Below are 18,992 nucleotides of genomic sequence, written 5' to 3' on the forward strand. Positions count from 1 at the left end.
GGGATAATAAATGCTAATAATTAAGGCTACATTTTAGTCACAGGTATTTTTAGTAAAAGTCATGGACAGGTCACAGGCAGTAAACAAAAATTCACGGCCCGTGACCTGCCCGTGACTTTTACTATATACTCCTAACTAAAACTTGGGCCAGAGGGCTGCGGGAGCTCAGGGGGGTGTAGTCTGGGGGGGTGTCTCGGGTGCTGGGGAAGGGTGGCACGAGCCCCCCACTGGTGCTGGGGAAAGGGGGGGCGGTACACAGCTCGGGACCCCTGCTGGTGCTGGGCTGGCAGGACTGGCAGGCTCCCTACCCGGCATATCCCTGCAGCTCCTAGTGTGAGGGGCAGCGGGGGGGATCCACAAACTGCTCTGGCCACAAGCTCTGCAGCTCCCACTGACCAATGGGAGCTGCAGGGGCGAGGTGCCTGTGGGCGCAGGCAGTGCGTGGAGCCCCCTGGCCCCTCTGCCTAGAAGCTGCTGGGACATGCTGGTGGGAGCGTGGGAACCCCCCCCGAGGTAAATGCCGCCCCCAACCTCTTGCCCCAGCCCTAAGCCCCTCCCAAACCCAAACCGTTCCTGCTGCTGGCCCAGCCAGCCACACCAGCTGCTGCAGAAGTCATGGAGGTCACACAAAGTCACAGAATCTGTGACACACAGCCTTACTACTAATCCATGTTATAATTGTGTCTAGCAAATGTAGTATTACTTCTATTAGTAAAGTTGTCTTCAAAGAATATGCAAGACAATTTTTTTATTAAAAACCCACATACCATACAAAGGAAAGAATCTCATGAGTCAGAACCCTGATCTAGAGATGAAAAGGCATGCACTAGACCATTACTTAAAACGAACCTGCTTGTTACAGGGGGTTTTTGAGTGTCTCCTCTCCTAAACCATAGACAAGACCACATATGCTTCAGTAAGCTGGTGCAGTAGTTTCAAAAAAGAGTGGAAGATGTACATAATTTGGCAATTAACTTATACACACAAACCCATTGAGGCATTCATCCACTCTACCTGCTTGAATAGGTCTGTTTTGATATTAAGGGGAACAAATGGAAAGAGTAAGTGTGGCTCTATACGAAATTTCAGGCACATCAGTAGGTATTATTTTCATTCAGTTTCTCTATGCCAATGTTTGGAAAACAGAAGGTGGGCAGAGGAATATTTTAGAAAGGAAATAAAGACCAGCTTGTCTCACATCATCTACCTTCCAGCAAAGCCCTATCAGGATATTCACTCAGAATTCAACCATGCGTAACTGCTGAGCACGCTGGCCCCGCCTCAGCGAAGCACTTAACTCTAAGCAGTCCCAGTGACTTCAATGGACCAGAGTTCTCAGTACCTCGCAATACCAAGTCCTGAAGCAGCCACAATAGATGAGAGCGGGGAAAGCCATTTCAGAACCACCACTGCTTAAGTGTACTGGCTTTGCTGACCAGGGAACAAGGAGATACTGACAGTAACAATGTTCCCAGGTTTCTTGAAAGGCAGCACGACTTTGGACCACTCTTCTTATATTCTTTTATGCAAACCTTTCACAACTTTGTTGCAAGTTGTCTCTGGGACTACAAATCCTGTCTATATAGTATGTCCTTATACATTGTAATACTTATTTCTGTTAACTGTTCTCTCCCTATAGAGAGAGAGATCAGAAAAGAAAAAAGCTGTTGTTTGTTTCTTCTATACCCCACAAGAAAATTCTGATACCTTGGGGCAAATTAATAGGCAAATTTGGAGTCCTGACTTCACACTCCCAATTTGTCTTGCAATTAAAATTATTCATCTGACAAACGTGTTCAGATGCCAAGCTTATAGTGAAAAGTACTAAAATCGTGCATTTTGCTATGCACGCTATAGCAGAAGTCTTACAAAACTGACTGAATAAAACAGTTTAATTCTTCTGATCAAACTCACCTCAAAATTGTAGCTCAGACAAAGTTCCAGGGACTGAGAACAGAGTTTAAAATTGTTTTGGGACAAATGAACCTGAGCCATAAGTAAATGAGCATCTGGATAAGAAGGATTCTGTTCCAGGCAATGCTGTAGGACACTGTGGGATGCCTCAATATCACCTAATGATTTAAACAAAAATAGCAAAAAACGAGAGAAAAAAAATCAGAGCCCAGTATTGGAGATAAGTGCCTCTTACTCAGGCCTGGTCTACACTGAAAAATTCACACCACTGACCAATGCAGTTAAGCCAACCTAACACCCAATGTAGAAATTGCCTCTTGAGAAGGAGGAGTACTGTAGCAGCATTTCAAGTGTAGACAAGCCATTAGCCTCTCTATATTTTACATATAAAGGCCTCACAGCTTGCTTTTAAGATATACACATATTTATTTAACAGGCTGCTAATGACCTCAGATAGCAGCTACTAAATACTTCTGATCAGTGTCATTGTGAGTTGGAGACAAAACCAACCAAAAAACACAGCAGACAGAGCAATTGCTCCATTATCCCAGTCCCTGAACCATCCACTCTCTAGTCCTGTTTGATTTTTCTGTAAGGTGAAGTCTTTCAATGCTACATTTCTATTTTTTCAGAAGTGCATTTTAAGCGAACAATCAGGTAATAAAGCCAGAGGAAAGAAATAATTCTAGTACTGTGTTGTTAAAAAAGAACAGAATATAAGAAATCAAATAATATTTTTGTTGTTATACAGTATTTTAGAATGGAAGAAAAATATTTAATTTATTTAATACAAAAATATTTGTATTTTTGCAGCACACACACACATTACCTGATAAGTATTTCACCTTTGCCATTAAAAAGACAGCATGTAGAAGACTTGGTACAGTTTTTACCACAGTTTCAAGAACTGAGGCACAGTGTTTGAGCAGTGGTGAAGGGGGTTGTCCTGGATTTGCAGGCTAGAAATAAGAACAGATCAACTGAAAAATTCATAAGAACATGAACTAATAAAAAGAAAGCACTGCTAATTTTGCTCAGCCTAAGAATCTGGAAGTTCAAAAAGTGAAAAGAATGTGTCACCATGAAGAAATAGTGAAAAGTATTTTAAATATAAGAGGCCAAATTCTACTCACATTTATACTGGTGTAAATGCAGAGAACCATTATTAAAGTTTGCGGGACTTGACCAGTGTAAGACTTGTATAAATTAAATCAGAATCAGGCCTCTCTCTGGTTGTACACAAGCCAGTCCATTACACTGGGGCCAGATGATCCCAAAATAGCAATAATTTGGCTTCAGGGGAATCAAAGCAGGTACATCAGGGGAAGGTAAAGGTAAGTAGGAGGCCTGAGTCAACAGGAGCTCCGCTTTGTTCTTCCATCACTCCTGGGGGGGCTCAGGGACACCCCTTCACCACAGCACCTCTATGTTGTTGGGGCTCAGCAGAACACAGAGCAGCAGTTGAGAAACTGCTGCTTTCTGTGGCATGATCTTCTGTGGACCTGCCATAATTATACTAGGAAAATCCACATGGAATTTAATGTTAGAAGCAGCCTTAATTTCCCTTCACAGCTTCAACTTCCTCCACACCTCCTAGTCCACAAAGACGGCTGTAATGTGCAACCCCAGGAGGGGAAAAGGCTGAAAGATTTCCTCAGGATATCTGATGCGGTAGAAGAGGGATTCCCTATAATCAAAATGGAAGGTCCCAACATCTTCCCAGTTGGGTTATGCAGGCTGCATTTCCTCTTCCTCACTGAAAGTGAATGTGAAGATATGGCTCTCCTTGCAGTTTTGTCAATTTCCCTTCCTATAGGTTCTTCTAAAAGAAAAGATGTCTGACTATTAGTTTCCATCCTCCTTTAATTCTCTAAGAGAGCTCAGAGCGCCAATGTCATTGGAATTACAATGGAATTATCTTTCGGGATGACAGCCCCTACCAGCTGAAGTCTCAGAAATAACTAATTAAAAACCCTTCAATTTCAAATATAGTTCACATGGTGGCAATTGCTTTGTCATCTTTTCCATTTTCCAATTCCCCAGCTCAATAAAATGTGCACCTTTCTAAGAAGAAAAAAATTCAAAAATTTTTTTCAGATGAGATGCTACGTAAAAACAGATTAACATTTCTTATGGGTGCTATTTTCTTTACGGTATAGCCTTGTAAGATGCTGCAACTGTTAATGTCTTTTTGGACTTTAAACATTGTCATTTCACTGCAATTTTTGCCAGAACAGTTGTGAGGCATTCACACTACCATGGAACTTGCAGTCTGTTCTTGAGAAACTAGAACACATAGCAAATAATTATAGGACTGTCATATAGCAAACTGTCAACATACGCTAGAAGTCTGTGGAACTGTATAATATCTGAGCTAATGCCTAACAGTTAATTAAGATCTTTTCTCTGTAACATACTTGAAAGAGTTATTTTCAGTTACTCTTTTTCTTACTCTTTCTTGGTACAGTATCTTAACTTAATAGCTTGAAGACCCCTTCCTTGGTATCCTGAAAATAGTTATGAGTGTCAAATATTCCTGTTGTCAAGCCCATATGACAGGATGCCATCTTCAACCATAAAAAAAAACAACCTACAATCTGGATAATTTATATTTTTGTTTGAGGTTAAAGAGTTAAAATACCATTATATACATTTGTACCTGCACATAAGTAGAAGAGAAATGAATGCATGTATGTGGGAAAACATCCCGAGCAAACAAACTGCATATGTGTGAGAGGTCAAGAATGACCATGTGATCAACATCTAGCCTTCACATTAAGTTATTTAAGTGAGTTCTACTCTGTTATATTCTCCAGATCAAACAATAGATCAATTAACTGTATATAGAGCACCTTGCTGTATATGCACAGCACCTTGCATTTACATTTAACCCCTCCTCAAATAGAACTGCTGCATTTTGTATGAAGAAAATTAGATGTAAGTGAGCAGTTATTCCAGTACAAAGCTGCTAAATATTTAAAACAAATTTTTGCTTCATGTGAAAAGTAAATATACTTTTGGTGATTCTTCTAAAATAAAAAAAAAAATCCCTTCTACTTGTAACTATTAAATGATATTAAAAATGGAGTCCTTGGATAAATTCTAGTTTTCAGAGGAAGAGGTCTAATACTACTAACCTGTGTTGGGCAAAAATTAAGATATTCTCTAACAATTTCCAGCAAGAAATCAGGGTTCAGTTTTTCAAAGTACTGTATGCCAAGAGGTAAGCCATGCAATGATGAAAAGTGAGTATCCAGAACATCATTCAACAAATGAATAACTTCTTCTTGTCTTTGATGTTTCTTCATAGCTAAAACTGCACGCAAGAAAGACAGTTCCTGCAAAAAAACAAAAATCTTTTTTAACTCCAACTATATTAGTTTTGTTACTTGTTTATTATTTATCTAGCACCACACAAATCTTCACCATTTTCTAGGCAATAAACTAGATGCAATGATCTCAGCAAAAGCTAAATTTAGGAATATTGTAACAATTATATAATGCAATTGAAAACTTTAAGAATGATCGCTGTAAGGTGTACATAAAGATTTGCTATACAATGCATTTCTTTTTCAATTTATATGGTGCAATTATAAGCCATTCTAGGCACATAAGTAATTTAAATTTATCAATGTCAACACCACCATTTAAAAAAAAAAAAAAAAAAAAACGCACACCACAGGCCCCCTTTTCCCCATTCAATCTAAACTGAGAAAAAAATCCAAGTAAACAAATACTCCCCATCTAGCAGGCCAACACGAACTTTGCTTGACCAAAAGCCTGAAAAAGCAAATTTTTGAGTTAAGCATCCTCCATTAAGAATACTCTGCTCCAGAAAAAATAAAGATGTTAAACTCTAGTAATCTCAACCAGGCCACAACTTCAGATTAGAATCAAAACACTTCAGTGAAGTAGTCTTTTACCCCAGATTTCCCAATTGATTGCTGAATTTCATTAAGGAATTCCAACTGCTGATCTGCATCTTCTAATTGTCCTTCAATTATCTGACATCGGATAATTCCTGCAACAGTAAACATTTAATTTCAGTTTCAGCTTTACGGTGGCTACACAGTGTTAAGCTTTCCAGAGGGTCCTCACCCCCCACCCTCATTAATCAAGTTTTCTTTACCTCTGGACTATCAACTCCTCCGCCTTTTGTTAACAGGGTGATGGGGAAAAAACAAAGAACTAAGATTTATGACAGATGTACAGGGTTTATCTACAACGTAAATTATTTTTTACAGCTATTTCCTTCCTTCATAAAAGCCATCTCTCCTCTTTCCCCGCCCCCCCCCCCCACCATCACATGCTTTAAACTTCGTCTAGGAAAATACCTAAATTGTTTCTTTAAGCTGTATTTGTTAAAGTTTCAAAAGTTATCCTTTTGACATTTCACAGCGTGCCCTAACACACTTCCCTTAAGTGTTTGGGCAAAGTCTTTGTATTCATTATAGTTTGTCCTGTACAACTTACTAATGATTGTTAAACCAAGTACTATGTATCATCCATGACCTATGGGAAAATCATCTGTGGAACCTCTCTCTCTCCCTCCATTCTTAAACTACTTAGCAACAGAGTAGGTACCTAACAGAACAGTGTTTAGCAATATTCTCAGAGGTTTCTCTTTATCTAATGTCTTCTTACTAAACAGCGATAATAACTCATTACATGCAAAAGCTTGTTTATAGAAGTGTGATTACTAGTAGGTCTTTGATTCACCAGTCTTGTTTTAACTTGCAGGTTTCCACCATGAGATCCTTATAATCCCCTTATACTGTTCCTTGCTTGGGTACAAGAACATGGAGAAATCAAACATGCTTGTGTCCTTCCTTCTGAGAACGAAAGGCTGACAGATCTCTCTTAATTCTAAAATTAAGAGAGAGAGAAAAAAAAGGGGGACTATGTGTGCAGGTGAGACTTGCTTTTCTTCTCTCTCCAAACATTAAAAATGTAGATCCTCTCCACGCTGGAAGACTGATGACTAGAGAATTAAGATAAATGATGATAAAAAATAATTTCAGCCCTTCAATTAAGGTAGGAAGAGCTTAAACAAATGTGCTATACCTCCAACAAAACCAGTGAAAGCCAGACTTTATATTGCTGTTTCTTAAAAAAAAAAAAGCAGAAAAACACTAAGAAAGTAAACATCTTTCAAGTCTCTTCATACATCAGAAAGGGAAAAAAAATGGGCACAAGCTCATTCTTTCAGAAGCAATCTTGCTCACTGAAGTTTCAGTATCCTGCCTGCATCCAACAGATGCATGCCAGAAAAATGGTACAAAATGAATGATATAGGTCATCAAGTAACTATCACGGACTGTTTTTTGTTTTCCTTACAGATGTTGGATTTTTATCAAGAATACAGTAACATTTAAATAAATCCTTTAAACTCTTTTAGATTAGGGTAAATATTGGGTCTTTTGACCTTTATAGTATCCCTTTATTCCTATTTTGAGTAGAAACCAGAAGAACATATTCATTAGTCTTAGCCATGGATGCTCAGGAGAGCTTGTTCTCTCAACATTCTTTGAAAGGGTTACTTATTACTGGCTTTATTATAGCACATAGGAGTCCTTGTCCTGGTGCAGGACACTGTTACATTAGATGCTGTACCAACGCAGAACAAAAAGATAGTCCCTGTCCCCAAGGAAAATGGGATACAAGGTTTTATAGATATTTGTGGTTTGCAAAAATGTTACACTGCATTAGAAAAAAGCTCAATACAGACTCCATAAGTGTCAAAGCATGCAGTATGATTCATAACAGTAGTGCCTTCAGGCACTCAGCATCAAGAGAACCTCTGGGGGATGACAACAACAGCTGAAGCATTAAAGAGTTAAAGGGTGACAGAGCAATAAATCTAGCTGTGCTCTCACCACAAGTAAGGCAGCAAACAGATAAAAGACTTGTAAAAAAACAAATGATGCCTTGATTTAAATTTTAAATCTATTCCACCTTCGGGTGCAATAAAGATGCTGTCTATGGATAGGTTATGTAATTTTTTTACTTTCAACTATCCCCTGTGTGGGGTAGGGAAAGGTGAGGCAACAGCACTGAAGACTAGCTTCCCTCCTGTTAGCTACGGAACACACAAACAAACATGAGCAAACTAAGCATACTGTGCCACTCCTAATCCAGAGCCCAGAAATGGCCATTCACAGAGCTCTAGCAAACATACAGGCACATACAGTGCTACCATAATACAGTCAAGCATCCCTCAGAGATACTTGCCCCATACAGACATCACCAATTTCTCAGCCTTTGATTGTTTCTTAAGCAAGTCAACTATGTGATTCAGGTAGGCATGAGAATAGGAGTTTACCTCCTCCCCCATCTTCGGAAGGTTCCTAGGGAGTATGGCCAGGGAGAAGAGTCTGAAAGTGACACTTTTAATCCCTCATTCTTGGAAGAGAGAAAAAATGGTTATCCATCTTTTTCATAACTATTGTTCTTTGAGATGTGTTGCTCATGTCCACTCCATTCTAGGTGTGTGCGTGCATTCATGTGCGTGGTCTTTGGAGATTTGTGCCTTAGCTGTATCTGTAGGGCCAGCTGTGGCACCCCCTGGAGGGGGGTCCTCCTGCCCTTCTGTCGGAGTTATCAGCAAGAAGGAATTGAGAGAGCGTTGGTATATAAGGCACCGCCAGCCCTACGCTCTCTCAATTCCTTCTTGCTGATAACTCCGACAGAAGGGCAGGAGGACGGGTAATGGAATGGACATGAGCAACACATCTAGAAGAACAACAGTTATGAAAAAAGGTGGGTAAACTTTTTTTCTTCGAGTGTTTGCTCATGTCCATTCCATTCTAGGTGACACACAAGCAGTATCAATGGTGATAGGCTCAGCGTTCACAGTCTTGCAGCTTGCAGCACTGCTCTGTCAAAGCCAGCATTGTCTTGAGCATGCTGGGTAAGCGCATAATGAGATGTGGACGTGTGGACAGATGATCAGGTAGCAGCTCTAAGATCTCTTGGATTGGTACCTGTGCCAAGAAGGCCTCTGATGACACTTGTGCCCTAGTCAAGTGTGCAGTCACAATTGCTAGTGGAGGCACTTTCGCCAGCTCATAGCAGTAGCAGATGCAGGCCGTGATCCAGAACGAAATCCTCTGAGAAGACGCTGGGCGACCTTTCATTCTGTTTGCCACCACAACGAACAACTGCGTTGACTTATAGAACAGCTTTGTTCTATCTATGTAGAAGTCCAGCACCCTTCTGACATCCCGCGTATGTAACCTACGCTCCTCATCTGACACATGAGGCTTTGGAAAGAAGATGGGTAAATATATATACTGGCCAGTATGAAACTGGGAAACGACCTTGGGCAGAAACACTGGGTGTGATCACAGCTTGACATTATCCTTGTAGAAGACCATATAAGGCGGCTCCGAAGTAAGCGCCCTGATCTCGGACACCCTGCAGGCTGATGTGATCACAACCAGGAATGACCTTCCAGGAGAGAAGCAGGAGACAGCAGGAAGCCAAAGGCTCAACGGGAGACCCCCTGAGCCTCGATAGCATGAAATTCAGGTCCCCGGGGGGGATGGGATCCCAGATATGCAGGTAGAGATGCTCCAGACCTTTCAAAAACCATGCTGTCATGTCATGAGCCTTAGAATGGAGGATGGAAAGCTGAGTTAGCAGCCAGGTGGACCTTGATCAATGACAGGGACAAACCTTGGAGTTTGAGGTGCAGCAGATAATCCAGTCTCCTGCAGTGGGGCCTGATCGGCCCAAATACACCATTCCAAGGCCCAGCACATGAATCTTTTCCATTTGGCCAGGTAAGTCGCTCTGGTGGAGGGTTTTCTGCTACCCAGCAAGACCTGCTGGACACAGGCCCAGCATGCCCATTCGTCCGCACTTAGCCATGCAGTAGCCATCCCATCAAGTGCAGTGCCGCCAGGTTCGGATGCCATGGTTCTGGGACAGCAGATCCGGCCAGAGGGGCAACTGCAGCAGGACGGATACCAAAAGGCTCAGCAACATGCCAAACCAGTGCTGGCGAGGCCACATAGGGACTATTAGGATAATTCTTGCACTGCCTTGTTTGATCTTCACAAGGACCCTGTGAATTAACGGCACTGGTGGAAAGGCATATATCAGTGCCCCGACCATGGAATGAGAAAGGCGTCTGACATGGAGCCCCAGTCCATTCCCTGGATCGAACAGAACATGTGGCATTTTCTGTTCTGCTTAGACACAAACAGGTCCCCTGAAGAGTCCCCTACTTCTGGAAGATTATACTGACCACCTCCAGACGGGGCGACCACTCGTGGTGAGATGAGAAAGTCCTGTTGAGGTGATCCACCAGGATGTTCCTGGTTCCAGGCAGGTGCACAGCTATCAGATGAATGGCATGCCTCACACAAAAATCCCAAAGGCGGAGAGCTTCTTGACAAAGATCCGAAGACCTGGCACCGCTCTGCCTGTTAATGTAATACATTGCGGCGGTATTGTCCATCAGGACCTGCACCACCTTGCCCTTCAAGTGGTGAAGAAATGTGAAGAAAGTCTAGCAGGCCAGGCGAACCACTCTGAACTTCCCAATGTTGATATGGAGAGCCAGATCGTCCCACAACCAGGGGCCCTGGGTACTCAGCTCGCCCAGTGGGCACCCCAGCCCAGGTCCAAAGCATCGGAGACCAGGGTCAGCGACGGGGATGGGGTCATAAAGGGGACTCCCTCCAACACCGAACCTGGGTCCAACCACTAATCTAGTTACGACCTAATGTGGTTCGACAGCCTGACTACACAGTCCAGGTCTTGCCTGTTGGGAATGTAGACCGATGCCAGCCACGCTTGCAGGGGCCAGAGATGGAGCTGAGCATGGCTGACCACGTATGTACACGCGGCCATGTGGCCCAACAGCCGCAGGCAGGTGTGACCCATGGTGAGCGGGTAGTTCTTTACATGGGAGACCAGGTCCGACATGGCCGCCCACTATGAAACGGAGGAAACGTCTGTGACCTGGGAATATGGATGGCAGTGTACCAGTCTCCCGGATCCAGGGAGGGAATGATGGAGGTCAGGGAGACCATGGGAAACTTCAACTTTTTGAGAGAGACCTGTTGAGGCGACGCAGGTCCAGGATGGGTCTGTTGCCCCATTTTGCCTTCAGGATTAGGAAGTAGAAGGCATAGAACTCCTTGCCTTTCATGTCCTGAGGGACTTCCTCCACCGCCCCCAGATGCAGGAGGGTCTCGACTTCTTGAACGAGGAGTTACTCGTGAGAAGGGTCCCTGAAGAGGGATGGGGAAGATGGGGGGTTGGAGGATGGGGTGGCCGAAAACTGCAGGGGATAGCCTGGAGATACTAAGACCAACACTCAGTGGTCTGAGATGACCAGCAACCAGGCCGAATGGTAGGGATGAAGACAGTCAAGAAAAGAACAAGGTAGATCCAGGAAATTGACGGGGGCGTAACTCTTGAGCACACCTTCAAAATGAGCGTTTCTGGTCCCCGGGATGCACTGGTGAGGGGGAGGAGGAAGGACAGCGACGACTAAAATTAGTGTGTCTATCCCTTCTCCTTGCCGACCCAACATGGCTGCCAAGGCCGTGGCAGTGGGGGTGGCTGGCACTGCTTCCATCCAGACTGAGGTGTATGCATGCCCAGAGAGCAAAGAGTGGCCTGAGTGGCCTTTAACCCATCCAGCCTCATATCCATCTGTTCAGAAAAGAGACCGTTCCCATCGAATGGGAAGTCCTGGATCGAAGTCTGCATCTCTTGAGAAAGGCCGGCAGTCTGAAACTAGGAGCTGCGCCTCATAACCACCACCGACGCGCCCACCTTAGCTGCTGAGTCCGCCACATCCCACGCCATTTAGAAGGATCACCTAGCCGCCACTGTGCCCTCTTCTACCAGGGTGCGAAATTCTTGGGCCAAACTCTGCAGGAGGGACTCCCTGAACTTACAAAGGGAGTCCCATAAGTTAAAATTGTATCTGCCCAAGAGGGCCTGGTGATTCACCACCCAGAATTGCAGGCTGGCAGTTGAATAAAGTTTTCTCCCCAAAAGGTCATCTTTTGGCATCTTTATTTTTGGGAGCTGAGTTGGTGTGCCCCTGCTTGTCTTTTTCACTGGCTGCAGAGACAACTGGTGAGCCTGGAGGCGGGTGGGTATAAAGGTACTCAAACCCTTTGGCCAGGACAAAGTACTTCTTTTCAGCCCTTTTGGAGCTGGGAGGGATAGATGACAGGGTTTGTCAGAGGACCAGATCATGCACTAGTAGTGCAACACGGGCAGGGGTAGAGGCTGAGAGGACATTGAAAAAGGTGTTCACCTGCTCGGGCACCTCCTCTACCTCTAGCTCTCGGCCACCAGTCGAAGCAGGGCTTGGTGTTCTTTAAAATCATCCGGCAGGCTGGCCTGGAAGGGTCCCACGACCGCCTTGTCCGGGGATGAAGACGACTGTACCACCAGGGGAGGCCTCTGGGCATCGTCCCCTCTGGGGGAGGGAGGTTTAGGGGTGGGTGCAGTCTCCTCTAACCTGACCTCCGAGCACGACTCATGCACCGAGCCCGGTGCCGTCGGTGCTGCCAACTGTTGCTCCAAAGCAGTGGCAGATGAATGGTGCGAAGGGGGCATCGTCATGACTGGCATGCCCCATGCACCCCAAGAAGGCCATTGCAGTGGCCACTGGCCATGCTGCCAAGGCAATGTCGTCAATGTAGACACAGCCTCGGGTGCCCGATCACGCCGTTGGAATCTGGGCAAAGGGCTGAACTACCCTTCTATCCCAGTGGTGCCCCTGATGCCTGCGTCTGCCTGCTGACTGTCGCCGCCGAAGACCAGTGCCTGGAGTGAGAGGATCGGTGCCAGCGGGACCAGAGCCGTGAGAGAGAGCGCTCCCACCAGACAGGCGACCGAGATCTGCGCCGAGAGGACAACCAGTGTGAGGGTGAACAGTGCCGGTAATATGGAAACCGGAGCCTTCACCTAGGTGATCTGCGTCAAGACAGCAGGAACTGCAATTGCGGTGCCAGTGACTGAGGGCAAGCCCCAGAGGATCCGGGTTGTGACTCTGGAGATTTGTGGCACGGAGGTGGAGGGTGCTGCCTTGTCTCGGGGGATCGGTGACGCTCCACTGCCCCCGAGCGGTTTTAGCGGCTGGTTTGCCCTCGTAGGAAATCTTTGCCATTTCCTGCAGTGCCGACACTGCAGGCGGAGGCTTCTGCTCTCTCGGTGCCAGGAGAGCTTGGGAAGACATCGATGCCATTAGGAGTTTGGGTCCCCTACCGCGGGAGTCTGTGGTGGATCCTTAAAGGGGCCAAGGGCCCCGACCGGGCAGGCATGTATACGTGGCTCCGGAGTGGCCTGGCAGCCTGAACTGGATCCTTTGCCTGATGTCCCATGGCACCTCTTGCCCAGTGCCAGGGAGACATGCTTCTTTGTTTTATTTTGGGGCACCGGCGATGGGGAGCGGTGCTGGGCAGAGGCCAGTGCCGGGGGTACGTTGGGCACCGGGACTGAGATATTAGATGAGTCTTGGCAGGACAGCTCGGAAGCCGGATGAAGGGCAGCCTCCATAAGGAGAGCCCGCAATCCCACTCTGAGTCCTGGGTCAAAATTTTTTACAAATACAACACTTATCCTTCACATGCGATTCCCCCAAGCACTTGAGGCAGTTGCTATGGGAGTCACTTACAAGCATAGGCCTGTTACAGTCCACGCAGGGCTTAAATCCCGGAGACTGGGGCATGGCCCACCTGGGGCGAAGTCCCTGCTGGGACTAACTTCTAACTACACTTAACAACTACTTAGCACTAACTACTATAAACAAACTATTTACAAGGCCCCAAGGCTTGAAGTCAGAAGAGAAGAAACTGCTAGCCCTTGCTATGCAAGGAAAAGTGCTCCAACTAACCACCCCGGGCAGTTAGAAGTAACTGAGAGGGCGTAGGGCCGGTGGTGCCTGACATACCGATGCATGAGCGCGGACTCAAGGGGGCACCACAGCTGGCCCTACGGATACCGCTAAGGCAAAAATCTCCAATGACAGCGCACATAGGCGTGCACACACTTAGAATGGAATTGACATGAGCAAGCACTCGAAGAAGAAAAATAGGATTACGCTCAGTATCAGGCATGCCACAAAAACCTGACAGTCTTTGGGGCTGAGGCCAAAAGGAAAAGTAGAACAAATTCTAATTAAAACTCTTTCATTATTAATTTTTTTGTATTGCAGTAGCAGCTAAAGGCCCTAACCACAATCAAGGTTTGTTTGGACTATGTGCTGTACAAACATGAGTCATGCCATATACTTCAGTGAGAGGGCCATATAAGAATCTGACCCCTTAAAATAAATAAAAAGGACTGAGTATATCACATAACTAACACTAGCAAAAATAATTAAATATCTAATACAGATTTCTTCATTTCCAATGCTAAAAATATATTGTTCTGTTGATTCATAGAGCCAAGAACATTGTGTGAAATTATTATAAAGCTTCACTGTACCAAAGCCAGAAAATAAGAGTCACAGAACATTTTAAAAATAAAGACCATCAAGTAGTAAAAGTGTTATTAGCTTCAGTCATCATCAATTACAAGGTACAGCTTCTTCCCCCTCAGCCTAATTAGCCTCTTCAAGCTGCTTTTTTCTTCTGGGAACCTGAACAAACATTTTCAACTATCAAGTTATACCACCTAACAGTCCCTCTTGGCACGGAAGCGATGCCAGTATCTTGCAGTTGCTTTTTGATGTCACAAAAAAATGTCGATAGGATATGTGAAAGGGGAGTTTCTTGTTAGTCTTGCAGTCTTTAAGAGGATCCTATTCCTCATGGAAATATTGTATACCAAATGTTTTTGATTTGTGAAATAACTTCTCTAGTCAGAGTTATCATTGCAACAACCAATGAAAGCAAAGAAATTTAGAATATTAGCTTTTTTTTTTTAAACACACAAGTCATTTATTGCCCCACTTGAAATTCTCCTCAAAGACACAAAAACAGCTGTAAAATTGGAAAAAAGAACAAGCTTTTTGCAAAAGGATTAGAGATATTCTCCTCAACATGCATCTTATGGTTACCCATTAATGTTACAAGGATGATTTTATCTTTTCAAAAGCTTATAGAGCAATAGAAAAACCAGTTAAAGGAACACTATCAACTTGAAATCTAGCCAGTTAAAAATATATTGAAAGCACTGCCAAGCATATACACTTCTCCCTGATTCCTTCTGCCACTGTGTGTTTTTTTAAATTACATTTTATTTAAAAAAAAAAAACTCCTGTTGAGGAGTGAAAGATCCACCCAATCAGGAGGAATGACCCTATGAAGAAAATAGTGAAATTGGCAATAAAGTGCTGCCAAATGCTCTGAGAAAAACTGAAAAGAAAGCCTTAATCTTTCTTATAAGTAATTTCATGCATTATCTGTAACAACAGTATATAAAACAAATCAGAGAGAAGTACTTTTAAGTTGTCTGTGTCCTTTAAATAAATGGTAAGTAATAGAAAAAGTCTCATGCCATACCAGTTAGTGCAGAAACACTTGTCTCATCAAGCACCATAGCGGTCTTGTACCATTTTAAAGCCTCCTTCACCTTCCCTTGTAAAATCATCTGGTAGCCAAGTTCTGTAGCAATTTCAGAATCATGGGATGCCATGTCAAATGCTCTTTCAACTAAGATCTGTGTCTGCTGAAGGATGAGTTGGTTCCGGCCACACTAAAGTTAAGAAGAGTTTTACATCTGAACGCTTTCAATCTTAATCAGTTTCACCACGTTTTGAAAAAACACTCAAAGTTACAATGAATCTTTAAAAGAAGTTGCACATTAGATTTTAAATAGCAGCACTGAGTCCTCACTTATCTCAAGGATGGAGGAGCAAAATGCAGATCTTCTGTAATCACTTATTTCTCATGTATGCCTGTGCATGGGAGTTAGTTTTAGGAGATTAAAACTGAGCACCCAGTTTTCAAAACTATTGGATAATATGCTGATATTATACCAACCAATGATTGAAAGTAAAACACTACTGTCATCTTGTTGTTTCTTTTGGCTACAGATGGGCGAGAGAACTCTCAAAGATCAATCTGTTCTCAAGTTTATACCGCCACCCATTCCTGTAGCATCTCAGTGCCTCAGATGTCTAATAAAGACTAACTTACCCTGCACTGATTTTTCTAATATTTGTGCTTCTATGTAAGCAATGCTGTCAACAGGTGCTGGGACACATTCTTTATTACAGAGAAATGAGGTGTTTAAGGAGTTATAACCTCTGTCAGTAAAATTTGTTTCCTTATTACAATTAAATGGAATAGATGCTCCCTACAAAGGCTTTGGTCAACAGCAAGTAATTTACAAATAACCTGTGAAATGTACAATTATTTGAGTAATGGTATGAAAACAAGCTCATGCTTTACCTAGAGGCATTTGTTTCTCACTTTGGTAGACTACTGAGACTAGGTAATTTGATAGACTAGGTATTTTTTCTGGCCGCATCATATTAACTGTCATCCACTTAGAGAACTTTATAAATAAAATGTATTCTCCTATAGCAAATGGAAGCTCCTCCTGGGGTTTGCTATGAGCCAAGCTATCTATGCAGAATTTATGCTTTCATTTTAAAAATTACATATTTAGCCCTTACTGTTATAAACATACCCTTTCACATGTAATTCACTTCAGTGCTGTCCTCCTAAGTCTGCAGACAACTCCAATGGCATTGCCATGGCTCATGGCTTTATCAAACAAAAGCAGAAGCAAGAGTATGAAATTAACAAGACTGTTCAGCTTCATTGCTATTTAGAACTCATGTGAGCAGCAGAAAAACTGACTGGCTAGTAGGTATCTCTTTTCTCAGCCCACACATTGAATTTTCAAATATAGAGACCAAGTTAAACAATCAACCCACTTTCTCTCTCTCTCCAAGTCAAGTTTTTAATTGACACAAAACCCCTACTACCAAAAACTAAAAGCGGGATGTATAGCTATTTGCATTTTGTTTAAGAAAAAAAAAGCACACTCACTGTTCTGCTGAAAGCTAATGCCATTTTACAAAACAGTTGAGGATTATGTGGTTCCAACTTGTCCAATGCATTAATTAGGTCTCTCAGCTTGGCTGTAGCCTAGGAGAATGGAACACTATGATCAATATGGAAGGAACACAACACCTCAAGGAACATCACAAACTCCAGTAGCATGACATCATGTGAGCCTTGTCCTAAAATATAACAGTATCTTAATAATTCAACCCAAGAAAATATATGTTTTCAAGTGCTGAAAATAACTTTTATATCGAAGTTGGAAAAACAATACTCCGGAACTGCTGTAGCATCAAAGGGACAGCAAAGCAAATTTAGTCCTACACCTAAAAGGCAGATTAATTCAAGAACCAGTAAATAAAATCAGCTTGGAAGCAGAAGAGAGATCAACAGTTTCTCAGACTTTTTTTTTTTTTAATGTTTGAAAAACAAGGAATTTTTTAAAATACTCCTCCAGAAATCACACTGAGCTTCTTATCTACACGGCAATTTTACCTTGAGAACAAAAGATTTAGGGAGGAATAGTTAAACATGATCTATACTGAAAGATTTGGAATAATACATGGTTCTCAAACTATAAAGCAGAAGGATAAAGGAAAATAATTTTCAAAAGCAACTAAGTGACTGACACCCTCTACCTATGTTCACCACTTCTATAAAGTTACGATATATTTTGTACAAAATATGCTTTTTGAGGTATTATTTGAAAACTCAATCTGCTGAATATTGTCCTGATAACACATATGTAATAACACTGTGTTTAAAATTATGAGGTTTTGCTACATGATGTTACTCAAATATGTTATGGTTCTGGGGAATGCCCACAGACTAGCTCCTCAGAGACAACCAAGGACTGAACACAGGTCTTAGAAAACTATTAAATGCTTAAGTGGCCATCCTCCAACAAGGGAGGTGTTGTAAACAAGAAATTTACAATTTCTCTAAAAGGACAGTTTGGAGCTTATGAACGCAATGAAACTGCATGTCACTGTGACTCAGCAAGGGTTTTTTCGGCACAAAGGACTGGACTATAAGAGGAGGGGGAAACTGTCTCGTTACCCCTCTCCTCCTCCCATCTCTCTAATCATGACATCAACAACTCTCAAAAAACTGAAGTAAGTGGGGGAACGGTCTCAGGCTGGAAGGAGACGCAGCCCGTGAAACATATTGCAGCTTATGGTGAGACAGACCTTTTTGCTTTTAAACCTATTAGCCTTGGTAAGGTAAGAATTTGCTTGCATTATCTTTTTATTTCTTTTGGAAGGCACTGGAAATCTGGGAGGCTGCTAAAGCCTGAAATGCTTCCTGGACGCCAGGGGCATGTAAAGGCTCAGGAAGCGAAGCATGGCCCTTGAGCCTTTGAGGCGTGAAGCTTGGAATCCATCTGTTCGGAGAATAAGGAGGTACCCTTGAAGGGGAGGTCCTGGATGGACTGCTGCACTTCATTAGACAGGCCCAATGATTGGAGCCACAAACAGTGCCTCACTGTGACCTCTGATGCCATTGTTCTGGCTGCTGAGTCAGACACATCCAAAGCTGTCTGAAGGGAGGTCCTGGCCACCATCTTGCCTTCCTTCAAGTCTGAAGCCCCTGCTAGGATGACCAGACAACAAATGTGAAAATCGGGACGGGGGTAGGCGGTAATAGGAGCCTATATAAGAAAAAGACCCAAAAATCAGGACCGTCCCTATAAAATCAGGACATCTGGTCACCCTAGCCCCCGCAGATCTGGCACTTCTCTTTAACATGAGTTTCTCCAAGGCACTTTAGACAGCTAGAGTGCAGGTCACTCACTGGCGTGGGCTTGCCACACAAGGTACCTCGACCGCAAGGACCACTATGTACACTAATAACTATATACACTAACTCCCAAACTATACAATAGACTACAAAGTCCAAACCACTGGGAAAGAAGCCTTGCAAGAGCAAGAGGGATCATTCCAAACAACGATCACATGTGATAAGAATGAACCGAGAGGATGTGGCACTGGTAGCGTCCCTTATATCAGCCCATACATGCACAATTGCAGGGGGTGCTAGAGTCAGTCCTACGGATACAGCTAAGGGAAAAATCTCCAGCAACTG

General features: G+C 43.3%; 1 protein-coding gene across 2 annotated transcripts in view; it reads right to left on the minus strand.

The window, feature by feature from the left end:
- The window catches only part of TTC21B (tetratricopeptide repeat domain 21B), an 87,222-nt gene that overhangs the window by 45,639 nt on the left and 22,591 nt on the right, over window positions 1-18,992 (minus strand). For both annotated transcript variants that reach the window (XM_065561786.1, XM_065561787.1), the window contains 6 exons: window positions 16,893-16,991; window positions 15,396-15,588; window positions 5,838-5,935; window positions 5,052-5,252; window positions 2,744-2,873; window positions 1,915-2,072 (listed from right to left, as the gene is read on the minus strand). In XM_065561786.1, coding sequence (XP_065417858.1) covers window positions 1,915-2,072; window positions 2,744-2,873; window positions 5,052-5,252; window positions 5,838-5,935; window positions 15,396-15,588; window positions 16,893-16,991 — 879 coding nt within the window. The remainder of the gene's footprint in view (window positions 1-1,914; window positions 2,073-2,743; window positions 2,874-5,051; window positions 5,253-5,837; window positions 5,936-15,395; window positions 15,589-16,892; window positions 16,992-18,992) is intronic.

This window comes from Chrysemys picta, chromosome 11 (assembly GCF_011386835.1).
Source record: "Chrysemys picta bellii isolate R12L10 chromosome 11, ASM1138683v2, whole genome shotgun sequence".
In the NCBI taxonomy this organism is placed as follows: domain Eukaryota; kingdom Metazoa; phylum Chordata; order Testudines; family Emydidae; genus Chrysemys; species Chrysemys picta.